General features: G+C 39.1%; 1 protein-coding gene across 1 annotated transcript in view; it reads right to left on the bottom strand.

The window, feature by feature from the left end:
• Positions 1 to 14498, bottom strand: part of zgc:165653 (uncharacterized protein LOC100006671 homolog) — a 25233-nt gene extending 10735 nt beyond the window's left edge. The window contains exon 1 of the mRNA XM_039821856.1: positions 14123 to 14498. Within this exon, the coding sequence (XP_039677790.1) occupies positions 14123 to 14257 (135 nt within the window). The 5' untranslated portion in view covers positions 14258 to 14498. The remainder of the gene's footprint in view (positions 1 to 14122) is intronic.

Raw genomic sequence — 14498 nt, 5'->3', positions numbered from 1 at the left:
GCAGTTGCTAGTAGCCAGGAGGACACGGAGGATTAAAAAACATGATGGACTCTTCAGAAGAGGTAATTATCTTCACTCAAGTTTCTGCGCGCGAAAGTCGCCGGACGACACAATCTTCTGATTATAGCGGTAGAGAGAAATACAGAGAGAGCTGTGTGGAGCTGATAGTCTTAATTAGCTTTGTAGCAACTCATTTGGCAATGGCTTGAATGTAATGTAATTTATTATTATAAAAAAAGGTACGCACTAAAACGTTATGCTTATTTAATTTAACAATCTAAATACATGTTTTAATATGAATAAAAAGTAACAAAGCATTGTATATGCATCTAATTGTTAGAAAGTGCTTGAGAAAGAAGAAAAATGAAATTGTCAGCGCTAAAGGCGACAGAAAATCTGATAATAATGCAATGTGTCACTATGATGAATAGAGTAGTGTATATCTGAAAGAGTTTAAGTTAACATGCAGCCATAACATATTGTGTCTTATCTCAATATAACGGATGTCATTATGTCTCACTGCCGGTATAAAAATAGACTGCCTACAAGGTTGACTCCATTCACATCAGTCCACTACAGCTACCTCACACACCTGTTCAGAAGTCATGTCCTGGACTATCATGCACACACGTTCACTTCATGCATGCCACATAAACAAATCACAGCCCACTCACATTCACTCACAGTGTACACAATAATAGCAGCACATAAAAACATTGTGTTCTTTGGTTTATGAGGTCACTATGTTTGTGATTCACGAGGACACATGCAATTTAACTTGGACCAGGTACACACAGAAAAATATTTTAAAAAGGCATCTATAAATTGTAATAATGATAATAAAAAAAACAAAGCTATATAAATATAGATTTCATCTCTCAATTGTTACAATTTAACAAAGGTGTAGCTGGAATCTAAAGAAATACCCCAAACTACATACTATACACACAAATGCACCAAACCTAAATAAACTCAGTTTCAACTTTAAGCCAAACCCTGAAGCCACATTTTAATAATAGTTCCATGGTTTTTGACCACCAACACTTCAGTCCACCTGTCTGTCTGACAGTAATAAGTGTGTGCACAGTGAGGGAAATGTTCACCCTTCCCCCACAATGAGAAACATTGCAGCACCCAATGTCAACAAACCACAGGTCAGTAGTTATTAAAAACTCAAAGGGCTCTAGCTCCCCTCTACTGTTGTGCCTGCTCATCTCAGTTATTGGATTTTCTAAGCAATAAGGATCAATTTAATCAAATAGATAGACACTCTTTTGAATGTTTCATGTTACTGTTTTTTTTTTTTAGGAACAAAGCAATTTATAACTTTAAAAAGTGTTATACAAATAAAGGTTAGCAGGACATAGTTCATACTGTAAAACAAGTAAGACTCAAGACCACCCTCGACAGACACTAGAAGACAAACATATGTAAATATGTTTTTTTCTTTTGAAATTCATATAAAATGCTGCAAATTATCCCACTATTTTAGTGTCACTTACATTGTTGGCTGACATGCAACTTGCCATTATCATTGGCCACTAAAAGTCTCAGTAGGACGCTATGAACTGAACAAAGTGAACAGACAGTGTAAGAAATGTAACAAGCTCTGTTCATCTGTCAGCAGATAAAGTGGAGGAAAGGAGCATAATTTGCCCATCTGTCAGGCTGATAGAGTGAAACTGCTCCACTGAGCTCCGCTCCTGAACTGTGCTCCTCACATCAGTAAAAACTCAAACATACGTATATATATTATATATATCTAAAAATAGATATATCAAACATCAATCCATCTGAGGCTTCCACAAAAAGAAGGTGTCAACAATATTACACAGATGCCAATAATGGTTCATATTACAAAAAAATACACCTTCAAGAACTGCTGACATGATAACATTTTTCGAGATTTGCACACATCAAAACTGTGTCACGGAAAACCAACACTGTGACAGCACTTGCAATGTAAGTCTTCAACTGTAACACTCATGACCGATTCAAACAGCCAACGTAGCTCTGAGTGGATAAACAACACTCCTCATTTTCTATGCACCTCAAAAGTCAACGTCTATGATGACACAGAGAGTACAAGAGACATTCAAAATAAAATATATACAGTACATATAAAAAAACACAACTCAAGGTCTGTACTTTTAAAATCTATTGGCGCTGGTGTCACGATTCAATTTGATTATCCTGTCAACGATTCGATATAACGATGCATCAGCTCCTCATTATTATTGTACATTTCTACACATGGTTTTCATCAACAAATTCAAGCAGTCAGATATATATGAACCCCCTTTTTATTGTATCTGCTCTTAAAAAAAAGACACTTCCTGGATGTGGCGGAGTCTGAACACAGCAGACAAAAGGCAAAAACAAAAAAGCAGCGACCGGAAAATCAACAAGTAACATCACTAGGCAATAATCGATTATGGTCTGTCACAACATCGATGCAGAATTGTTCAGGTCCGCATCGCGATGCATCGATGCAATGATTTATTTCAACACCACTAGTGTGGATACAGAGCCTGAGTTTCTGTATGATCCTTTTTGATAACTTGCTTTAGGAAAGAAGACATTTTTCAATAAATCACTTCCTATTTTACTAAACAATAGATATCAAATGTTTATTGTGTGAAAACTAAAAATAGTCCAAAAAGACTTAAAATCAGGAACCATCTGATCAAAGAATAAGTAAACAAGATTACTTAACTAGAAATTCGAAGGCAGGTTTCAGTACTTGTATCACTCACATATCATGTTTGTTTTTCTGACTGGCTTCATGTCTGACGTCACTTTCATGCGTCAGGGGTCTCTTGTAAACAATAATCGCCCTGAATTCCTCCACTGAGTTCTCAACAGCCGATAAAGTGACAGGACCATCGTGAAAGGAGAGAGGAGAGGAGTTACAACACACAACAGGTGTAGCCGACATTTAGGAGAATCTAGAAATAGATTTGTTGACGTCACATCTGTTACTGCGGATACTTTTATTAGTATTCATCTTTGTTTTTAAAATGGAACAATAGACTAAACCTGTGGTCTTAAAAACCCAAATCGCTACTAGATATTTTAAAGCCAACGTCTGTGAAAACTGAAACATTATTTTGAAGATTGTTGATATAAGTACATTGTGGTTTTCCGTATACAGTTATGAGTCAAATAAGATCAGTAGTTTCCAACCACTAAATCTTGATCTTACCAAGATAGGAAAGATGAAATTTCCCCAATCTTTGTTTTTTAATTGAAAAAGACTGGATAGTTTTACCTCTTCTTGCCCCTAAAAGCTATTCAAAATACTCATACAGAAGTTTTGACATGGGGTTGAGAGTAGATGCTACTTTGCTTTAAGGGGTTACAAAGTAAAACTGTTAAAACCGATTAAGATTACTTGCTTGGATTTATTTGTATTTTTTTAAAAACTGGCATAAAGATTTACCTAAAGACCTTTATAAAAGAGGATTTTGTAGTTCACACATGTGTAAGTGGGAAAAAGAATCGGCAGATGAAACTGTAAAATGAAGATTAGGGTGCAAAAATTTCAGAAATAAGCTTGGTGACAAACTTATTTAAAATTGCTACATCAAAAAGGATGCTCTTTCCTATTAAAAGGAGGAACCACATGCAAAGGTCACTAAGCTACCCAGAGGTTTCCATTTGGGTCAATTCAGGGTATTATGAAGTCATACATTTAAAATATGTCATCTTATATAAGTAGGAGGAAGCTAATGAAAGTGAAAATAAAGCAGAAATCAGGCAATGTCTCCCTACTGATTATCAACAGGTCAATTTAGATAATATAGAAAGAAGCTTTCTCTTTCTGATAATATTATGTGAACAGGTTACATTCTCAGCAGGTTAAACTGTAAGGGAATAAATCCCCAACATCAATTTATCAGCCTTCCTTTCCACCTCTTCTCTATGAAGGATTAACGGGCTAATATCCCAGAGACCCTGCTGACAACAGAGCCACCACCGGCCTCAATTGCAAGGCCCGAGTCCAAACCCATGGATTTATGTCCGTGTTTAGAGGATAAAAGGCCTAGGACACCTCTTCTAGTCAAAGTGTGTGTGTATGTGTGTATCAACCCTGTGCCAGATGCCAGTGAGATATAATATAGCCACAAGGGATTTTAGCTGGTGTGAGAACAGGTGGAGCGGGTGTTGAAAGACAACAGTCCTCCACACACAAACACAGTGAGAACAATGCTAATGTTTTAAAGATTTGAGGAAGAGTTTTGTACAGACAGAATATGAAATTAGGCTTCTTTCTGAAATGTATATCCACAATGCCATGTGTTCACAGCATCAGCTATCCCCCTGCCCTACAACATCACCTGCAGCATTTTAATGTGAACTCTATGAAGACATCTGATTTTGATTTACAGCACACAAGCAGAGCATGAGTTGCACAAACACATAGTGTCACTGTGCTCTAAGAAATAAGGTTATGACAAAAACAAATAGACTTGTGCCACATGGACACCCAGGTACTGTGCCTGACAATCCTGCACTACACTATCTACAACCTAGGTACTCCATTTATTTTCTGTCCGCGGCTGAACAACCCATGGGAACGGATGGCTAACCTGGTTCAGTCAATCACTTGTTTTGACACAACCATCTGTCTGCGACTTCATATTAATTGCTTCGGCTCAGTGCGGAAAAACATTGTGTCCTGCTCTGCTCTATTATACTGCCTTGCATTATGTTCCTCTGCCACATGGTTCCCGGTTGCTGTTCTTCCAGATTGATGATGCCAGCCAGAAATGCAAGCCAAAACTTAACAATATGCTCCTCCAGCACTGACTCCGTGTGTGTGCGCCCACACACACACACACACACACACACACACACACACACACACACACACACACACACACACACACACACACACACACACACGCAGGTGTTCACTTGTCAGAAGCGCCAGAAATGCTGACAGCATTCGAAGAGTAGGAATACGGTGGCACATCTTTCAAATTTTTGGATTTAACATGGATAAGCAGTCAAGCCTTAGCAATTGTTTAGAGAAAACAACTACCAATTTTTTTGGTATCACAATGAATGAAGAGGCATTTTGGAGCCTAATTTGGGGGCAGATGATATAGAATTGTCTTGTTGTGTTGATGGATTAGAGAGATCACAGTTGTACATGATGGGAGGGTGCACCATGACTAGAGCCCAGTGCTGATTAACCCTACCCTTTTTTGTACTGCAACACTAATACAAGAAATGCAGCTTGGCAGAGGGTGGCAGTCATCACAGGAGTGAGTATGTAAGGTACATTTTTAAATGCACAATGGCTAGCTGTAGCACCGTCTTATTTTTAAGTTAGCTGACACTATGCTAGATTTCTGTGTATTGCGGTGCACATGGGGATGGAACACGTAAACAAGCGCTTGAGTAAAACTGATAAAAACGATGACCATGTAGCTGGCCACGCTTGGCTGTTTTGTTGCTTCGTCACTCGTAGTGTGAACATAGCATAATAGTCTATAGCCATGCTAGCAGCTCTGTGGGGCTGTACTTAGGAACAGAGGTGCTTTGAGCTAAATGCTAAAGTCAGAATGCTAACATGCTCACAATGACAATACTGATGTTTAGCAGATACAATATGACATGTATTACACAAGATTCCATCCAATAGTTGTAGAGACATTTCACTCAAAACCATAAATGTCAGACTCATGGTGGCACCAGAAGATCCATTGTCAAGGCACCATGAATGTCTGCACAAAATTGAATGGCAATCCCTCCAAATGTTGTGGAGATATTTCAGTCTAGAACAAAGTGGTGGACCGGCCAAAGGACCAACACTGCCATCTCTAAAGCCACTCTGCTAGCATGGATAAAAATATGCCATCTTCATGACAGAAAAATGTATTGTTTTTGATGGGGAAACAAACAAGAACATACTGTTTTTGTAATTTTTAGTATACTGTTGCGTATGATGACATCGTGACCTAACCAACAGAGTCAAAAGTAATTTTCCATGCCACTGTAACTATCAATTGTCAGTGAGGCTGTATGTAATAACCCTGATTTTCAGCTTGCACTGCACACACACAGGGCATTCGTATCTTTCATTGTTCACTCTAATACTGCTATTACCCTCATTCTTGTTGTATAAGTCAACAGATGAATTGACTGAGTGCATGATCGATGGTGGAGAATGAAGGTGAGTGTACAGGTTCATGGTTGACAGCAGCAGCATGCCGAGTCCTTTGTCATTTAATGAGCTCTGAACTGCAGAGACTGACAAGAGAGACAAATTGGTGTAAGTGGTTGCGGAGGATTTATGACAGTACGGCTGGCCTGAGGAGGAGGACAGCTCAGGGGTGGGAGGAGGAGGGCTGTGTCTAATTTCAGAAGGCAAGTTCTTTCTCTGATATAAGAGGCAAACTGTCCAAGCAGATCTAGGGTCAGCTAATTCCATTTTAACAGGAACCTTGAGCATGAGGACCTACTGTATGTGTGAAACTGATGTAAGGCTGTCAACCCTGCTACATTTCCCAGCATTCATTTTGCCAAAAGAGCAAGCCACTGCCAACCTATTCATTCTACATCTGCCTAAACTATTGAACCACAAAAAGGATGATCTTGCAACTCAGATTTTATTTTATTTGTACGTTGTGAAACTTAAGTGACTCTAGATTGACCAAATGTGATTGCTGCTGTACACCTTGTCATTCAGGAAGTCCTTGTTTAGCTGCTAGCACAGGGATGTTAACATCTAAAGCATGTCTGAGGCAACAGCTAATAGACATCTTTAACTCAGCATGAAACAGCTCAGACTCTAACCATGGCTTGTCATTCTTCAACTGCACAAAATACAAACAGGAACGTGGTTGTAATTGCTCATGTTATCTATGAAGTAAAATACACAAAGGTTTCAAGGTTAGATAAAGTCAAAGATAATGGCATTCTGCTAACATTTTGATATTTCAACTGCAGTGACTGCAGCTTTTTCAGCCATTAAAGTACATAATGATATCTTAGTGACCTCAGTCCTATTATAAGAGCCCTATCATCTCAGCAGACTGACGACTGTAACTTCTGCTACCTATAAATATCTATTGCATGCAGCCAGCATTCAGCCCCAACATTGATTTTTTTCATAAAGACAGGTTCTGTGTTCAGCTCGTCTCATTACTACAGGAAACTGACTGGTCAACATAAATGTGGCATTTGAGTCTGACACCATTAGGAACCTGGTGACATTTTTTGACATGTTCGTCCATGTATCCTCTGTGTGTCATTTGTTACTGAGGTCACAGAGTTGGCAGCTTGAGGGTTTTTGCTTCATCATAAACAAGTCTCCATTTTCAAAACCAGCAGTGAGTCTAAAGAAGAAGAATAATAATAATTAAACTGGGATGATTGCTGCTTTGTGCAGCATAAACTTAAACAGATTAATTTGTTGACAACACAGGTTAAAGTTACTTATTAATTTTACAGTTTGGTTTGTCTGCACAGACACAGAACTGCAGACATAACTGTAATGGAAGTAACACCACTGTCAACCATGCAATTTTCTCCAACTAATCCAACCTTTTATTCTATTTACAGACCCACAGGATTGCTCTGATCAGATCAAGATGGCTGCTCTCACAGCCCATCAATCGTCATTTCTACTTTCACCCAGTGGATTCTGACACAGCGGCCGTATCGTGTGTCTGCTCTCGCTATTACAACTCTGCAAGAACTTGTCTGTCTTCAAACTGTATCCCAAACCTCATAAGAATTCACCCACAAAACTCAACAGAAACACACTTTCATGCTAATAAAACACACACACACACACACACACACACACACACACACACACACACACACACACACACACACACACACACACACACACACACACACACACACACACACACACACACACACACACACACACACACACACACACACACACACACACACACACACACACACACACACACACACACACCTCAGCCCTTCCTACGGCCTCCCAGGGCTCCTGCACTAAAGCAGTTTATAGAAGCCTCCCTACATGGACACAACTTCTGGAATAGCAACTGCTATTTGATATGACCCGCAAGTTCTCTCACCTCTCCACTTACGTATAACCCTCATACACTCTACATGTATCACACAGCACAGATACAATGCTCTGCACTAATTAATGCCATTATTTTGGCACAATTCTCCTGGAGTATTTGGCAAAGTGTAGGGACTGTATTGTTATATCAATGTCCAACTCACTGGAAGTAAGTAATGGGCAATGAAGTAAGACTTAACACTGATGTTATACTTTATAAAAGTGATTTCTAAAAAGAATATTCTAACTTACTCGTGATTTAATCATTTCTTAAAGATAAAAGATGAGTTGCATATATCTTATGAGTCCGGTGGGGGCTAGGAGGACTCCATCCATAGAAATAATATAATTTCTATGACTCCATCCCTGCCTGTTTTGTCTTGGGTTTAAGTGCCCTTGTCAAATGGAAAACCAAAATTTCACCCATTATCTTTTTGCACTGTGTGTCCTTCCAGCCCAGTGCTCCCTGTAAGTATTGTCTTGTCTTGTCTTTTGTTTGTTTATATGAAATCAGAAAATCCCACATTTATTGCTTGGTGGTCCCCTTTTAGCCGCTCAGTGAAGTCTGTGTGTGCTCCACTGGTCTGGTGAGTGAAAATATGCTGAGAGGTCCCGAGATCAGCTCGACAGGGTAAATGTTCCTGCACTACTACTACATGACCCTAACAAATTTAATCATGGGAGGGAATCTAAGATGCCAAGTTGCATCTTGGGATTAGGTATTGCAGCCCGGGCAGTGAGCACAAATCAGTGAAGCAGATCTAATGCGGTGAATTACAAATCAGTTCTGCAATTTCTTCACTAATGGTGCAAATTAAGACAGAGGAGGGAAGGATGTCTCTGAGCTGTCCCTTATGCTCATTAAAAAAAAAAAATCCCTTTTTTTCATCAATTTACATTAAAATCATGTAATTTGTAAAAAATAAAAGAGACCTGAGACCTTGGTGAATGCATCCCATTTCAGAGAGCAGCGTGGCCCTACTGCGAAGGGAACATATAGCAAATGCATCATCAATGGTATGGTGATTTCACTATTTGCAGATTCACCGATAGCTTGATGTGTAACTCAGACACATGTAAAAAATATATATACACCAGTGTTTAGTTGAGGAAACGAGGACAATGGAAAAAGCCTCCATGTTGCCAAAGTGAATGCTTTTATGTAGCGCCATCAATATATAGAAATACAGATAACATCATTAGGCATCAGGGCGAAAATGATCTACAATTGGAAGGATTTGAAATCTCTTTTTCCCAATACGATATCTATAAAACTTTATCCACTCTATGCTTAGGCCTACATTAGCCATCATCCAGTAAAAAAAAGAAATACACAAAGCTACCTTAAATGCAAATCACTGCCCATGTAATCCCTAAAAGAGACCGTGTTTTAGTATTGTCTTACAAAAACATCAGGTACTAGGTGAGGATCAATGACCTCGTCTGGCTGCTGCACTACTGGCTGAGTTGTTAAAGTGCAAAATGAGATTAGACAAGAATAGATTTGATTACGCTGCACCCTAAAATCTCTCCTCGCCCAGGGACATTACATTACATTAGGTTGAGTGGATGAATATCCCATTACTGAATTTTACTTTATAACACTTAAATCTGACAATGATCAGTCTTTTGGCCACTTCATTCACTTTAAACCCTGTGGAATAGAACAGAGTACAATTGAATAGAACTGATTTTATTTTTTTTTACAGAATCAGGATGCATGAGGATTACTTTTAATCCTGGAAATAAATGTTCATAATTAGGCCTTGTGCAAAAATGACCCAAACACTGATGCATCTATCATAAGCATTATTATTCAATTTACATGATACTTACACATGAGACGGAATGGTAATTCAATATTTTATCTAAAAAATATATAATAATACCAATTGAAGAAATTCCAGTGTACGTTTTGAAAATGGCAGGATTTTCTTTAATCAAACACTAAACAACATTTTTAAATGATGAACTAGAGTTTACCTTTGTAACTTTTGATTACTTTAGTAAATCAAATCACATATCAATGTAGTCAACCCTCCTTACAAAACTGTGTACTGAGGGCTACATTCTGAAGAAGGGTGTTTGTGCCGCTACGTGTGGGTTGTTACTCAGCTCGATTTTAACTAGCAATTTCAACATGAAACAGTCATCTAAATAAAGGCTTTTTAACTTTTTGCCAGAAGTCTTGCACCGTTCTTTGTATATGCATATGACAATGGACAAAACAATGGGCGACTATTTATTACACTTTCTTAAACAAACGCCAATTCGAACATTGGATAAGAACATGGGTTTTCTTCTGTGTTTGAGGATGTGTATAGAGTATACACTAAGCATTGACCATGAGGCTAATAGGTCAGCTGAGCCCATAAGCCTTTTGATAACCCTATGTGATGGGTATTTATAGGTTACTGCTAGCACAAGCTTGGTTAGGCAGCCAGTCAGTTAGCAGCTGAACTGAAACTATGTGAAACAGTAGATGACTTTAGTCACAGCGGTGGACTTTTTTTGGTGGATTGAGATTTTCAATAAATTAAACTAAAAGATAAGCACAGCCAAACTACAGCATATGTTTCATATGGATCTACATTACTGTGTACCAGCATACATCTATCAACTATAACACAGCAGTCCTTTTTTCTAATTAATAGCTACCTGTAAGTGCAGACCTCGGAAGTGAGAGTGAATTTTTAAACAGCTATTGATCCCCCTTATAAAGATCACTACTTTTTGTAGATGTGCTTGAGTAAGGCCTCTCTAAGTCATCAACACAGCATCTGGGTGACACAGACATCAATAAGCTTTGGGAGTTCATGGAAACGTCTACTTCTGTCCCAAACTGGCCTGTTTGCAGACTTAAACTGACAACCCAGCCCCTCTTATCTCTAGGCTTACAGTTGCTGACAAGATGCATCCAAATCTCTTCACTCTGTCCTTTCGTATCGTCATTCATCTGACACCGTTTGCTGGATGCAATATCTAACACGATTTTTGCCAACTCCTATAAAATCAAATTCCTGGTCCAAACCAAGCCGTGAATAATGTATCTAGCAATGTACAAGAGCAGCTTCATGATAAATATAAACCAATGTGTCAAGATGTACCATTCAGACACGCAAACACCCAAGCACACACTATTTCTAATGTCCGGTATCAGATTCGACATCACTGTGTGTTGACAAACACAGTGAGCAGCTTTTTCCACTGAAATTTCAAGGATAGACGAGAGAACAGGTGGCGCAAAGATTTCCTTTCATATTCATTACATTGCAAAATGATGCACTGGCTATATTTATGGACTGATATCACCTCCTTAAGCTAGATTTTGCATTCCGAGAAGAGCAACGGAGTGCGATGATCTACTCCCCCAGGAGGTTGAGAGGTGAAGGCTAAAGAGAGGGGCATGTTTGGCTGTGCGAGATCAAGGCCTTTTATATCGTCTTACATTCAAAAGATTGGCAGGTGCATGAGACGGTAAAAAAGTGACTCTTCTAATAGACAAAAAATAGGAAGTGTGCCACAGAAAAAGAAAACAGAAGGTGCAAAGGGATATTTGAAGAATGGTGGCAGGAGGAAGTGTTCGACCTGACTGCTGAAAAGAAAGAAAGAAAGCAAGAGATGAAGGCAGGGAGGGAGGGAAGGAAAAGTTGGAGCCGAGCAAGTTGAAGAGTATTTATAGGAAGATGTTTATTTGTAGGTCTGTGAAACCAACCCGGGGTGTATATCTACCAGCCTTGCCATCTCTCTCTCTCTTCTCTCTCTCTGTTACCATCTGTTGAGGACTCTCAGCCTGTCACCGTGCTCTGGCTCTATGGGTGGGGGACATTTTGCACTGACAGAACAATCTGATTACATTCACTGCAAAGTAACATCTGAGCATGCCTGTTAAAAATGCTGCCGTTACTCTGCGCTATGCTGTAATGCACCACAATAGTGCAGATTAGGTGTTATTAGATTAGGTGAGATAAAACGAGATTAGATTGGATTAGGTTAGAGTAGATTACAGTATATTATTCCTATGTGGAAATGGTCTCGTGGCGCCAGGAGCACAACAATAATAATTAATTAATTAATATATCCGCATACCTTTGAACTTTAAATATAGCAGTCTGATCATTTTTACTGCTGACATCTGACCAATTGACAGAATGCCCTTTTTGATAAGGAGCATGTAAATTATAATAAATTTGCAACAGAACAAAGAATAGCAACATTTTTAGAGTTTAAAAACCCAAAGAGCTTAATTTCTGTTTCTTTACATGATCGGTGATTGTACAAAATACATATTGGTGTCTGTATCTTAAGACTAGTACGGAACATTAAAAGTAAACATTGGTGCAGTCATACGTGTTTTGTTTGACTCACAGCTGTTCTAGAGACATGTCCACATTTCTGAAAGACTCAAAATAGACAAAAATAATTACATCTGACTCACAATAACAAATATTTTTAACCTGTCTTCCAAGTTGTGACTCTTATCCAGCCAACAAAAGATGGTAACGTAACAGGAAGTGACTTTTCTACAGGTAAATTATAATATAAATCTGAATTAATATTGTATCTATACATTTAAAAAAGAAAAAGCTTGTTTTAAACGTTTTACTATTTAAATGTTCATATTATAATAGTTGTATTGCACAAGATGACTTGCCATCTGTGTTTGGTTAATGTCAGTCCAACTTTTACTTTTATTTTGCCACAGACTGAATACTTTATTGCTCCAGCTATAAAGAAGAGCATTTACAAGATATTGAAATGTCTACAAAGAAAGTTTTGTCAAAAGACCTGCCATCTTTGTCCTGTGATTCAGATATAATGTTACCCATTATTTTACATGTTAGGCCTTTACACTGATGATTAGCTGCATCTGTAAACGCCTGAAATGTAAAAATGATTGGCACATAGAGTGAAAACTGAGACTTGGGTGATAAATTCAGACATAACCAACAGTTAGACTGTGTAACATTACGAGATGCAGCATTCTTGCACAATATCGAGGCCTAAAACACTATATGCGCAAACCTTAATATCATAGTTTAATACTCAGAAAAACTTATAACTTAATGGTACTTCTAAACCACAATAAATGATCTTCCTGACAGCTACTTTGATCGTGAGCTACGGGATTTATGGACCGTAACTCTGACCTTTGAAAATGGTTATACCACATGGCGACCATGGCGAAGCTAACAAACCCGGGGATGATAAATATCTTTCAAATAACTGAAACAGTGAGGTGGCTGGAGAACTAATGTGTCAGGTGAAACTTTTAAACAAACAATAAAGCTGTATTAACCTTTGCGGGTGTTGTTTCTTTCTTAGTTTTGCGGCGGCAGACGTCAGTTGACTTTTAGCTCAGACAGCTAATTAAAGCACCTGTCAAGCTCGTCCTCCACGAGGCAAGCAAGGCCACCTGGTCGCCTAGACAACAGGTAGTTTAGTATGGCAATTTTTTTTTTTACTTGTATTTACAAACTAATTAATTAATTCACAAATTAAACGTGGAAAAAAATTATTGATAATTTAAAGTAGACCTATCTCGGCCTAACATAGCTGGAAAACTGACTTAAATAAAAAAATGACTTTTGGTAAGTTTCTCTCTCCCTTGTGTTGTTGTGTTGTGCTCCAGGTTGGCTTAATGTTGTTAAGACCCATAAACGTATGTGTATCTTATAAGTTATGTTTCATATGTAGGCGAAAGACTGGGGAGCGTGGTCTTATATTTAGACAGTCTTCGCAAGGCAATCGGGGGTAACTGAAAGACAATACTGAGAAAGTTCCATGGCCTAAAATATCTGCCCATACAGCTTCCAGTAGGACTGAAGTGCCAGGTGCGAGGACAGCAGATGCCCAGTTTCATGGTGGGCTGTTTTAGATTTTACACAATTAGGGTGAAGCCAGTGAATCCGAAACGATGCCATTTGTCATGTTAAAATGCATTGAAAGTCACTTATTTGGTGAGGGCATGGGTCACACTGTGCGTAATTACGCACGGCGGCACAAGCGTAAGCCTCTGCTCAGAGCCTCCAAATGCAAACCTACCTTTCTCTGCTGCTTCTCCCAGGCAGGGTCCAGCAGGAGGTCCCTGTCCCAGTCGTCCTCTTGGGTCATGTATGCCTCTTCATGTTGAATCGTGTAAGAGTTGCTGTATGATACTTGGGTTTCGACAGCTGTCATCGTGCCGCCTCTGTCAGGACTTTACGTCCCCCTCAGCTTATAGTAAGAAAAAATTAATCAGCAATAGACGACGCCGTGAGGGCAAGAACCACCTTGAGACGAGGGGTCTCGCTTTCGGGGGGAGAGATAGTAAGGGGCTGCAGAGACCAGACTCCACTGGTGCGAGGTGCCTTTACGGAGGTGGTGCTCCCACTACCAGAAAACCCTGCTGGCCCGGTGCTCCTTTCCTGGTCAAAAGTGG

This window comes from Perca fluviatilis, chromosome 14 (genome assembly GCF_010015445.1).
Source record: "Perca fluviatilis chromosome 14, GENO_Pfluv_1.0, whole genome shotgun sequence".
Classification (NCBI taxonomy): Eukaryota; Metazoa; Chordata; class Actinopteri; order Perciformes; family Percidae; genus Perca; species Perca fluviatilis.
The sequence above is the reverse complement of the archived record's forward strand: the minus strand, read 5'-3'. Positions and strand labels throughout refer to the sequence as shown.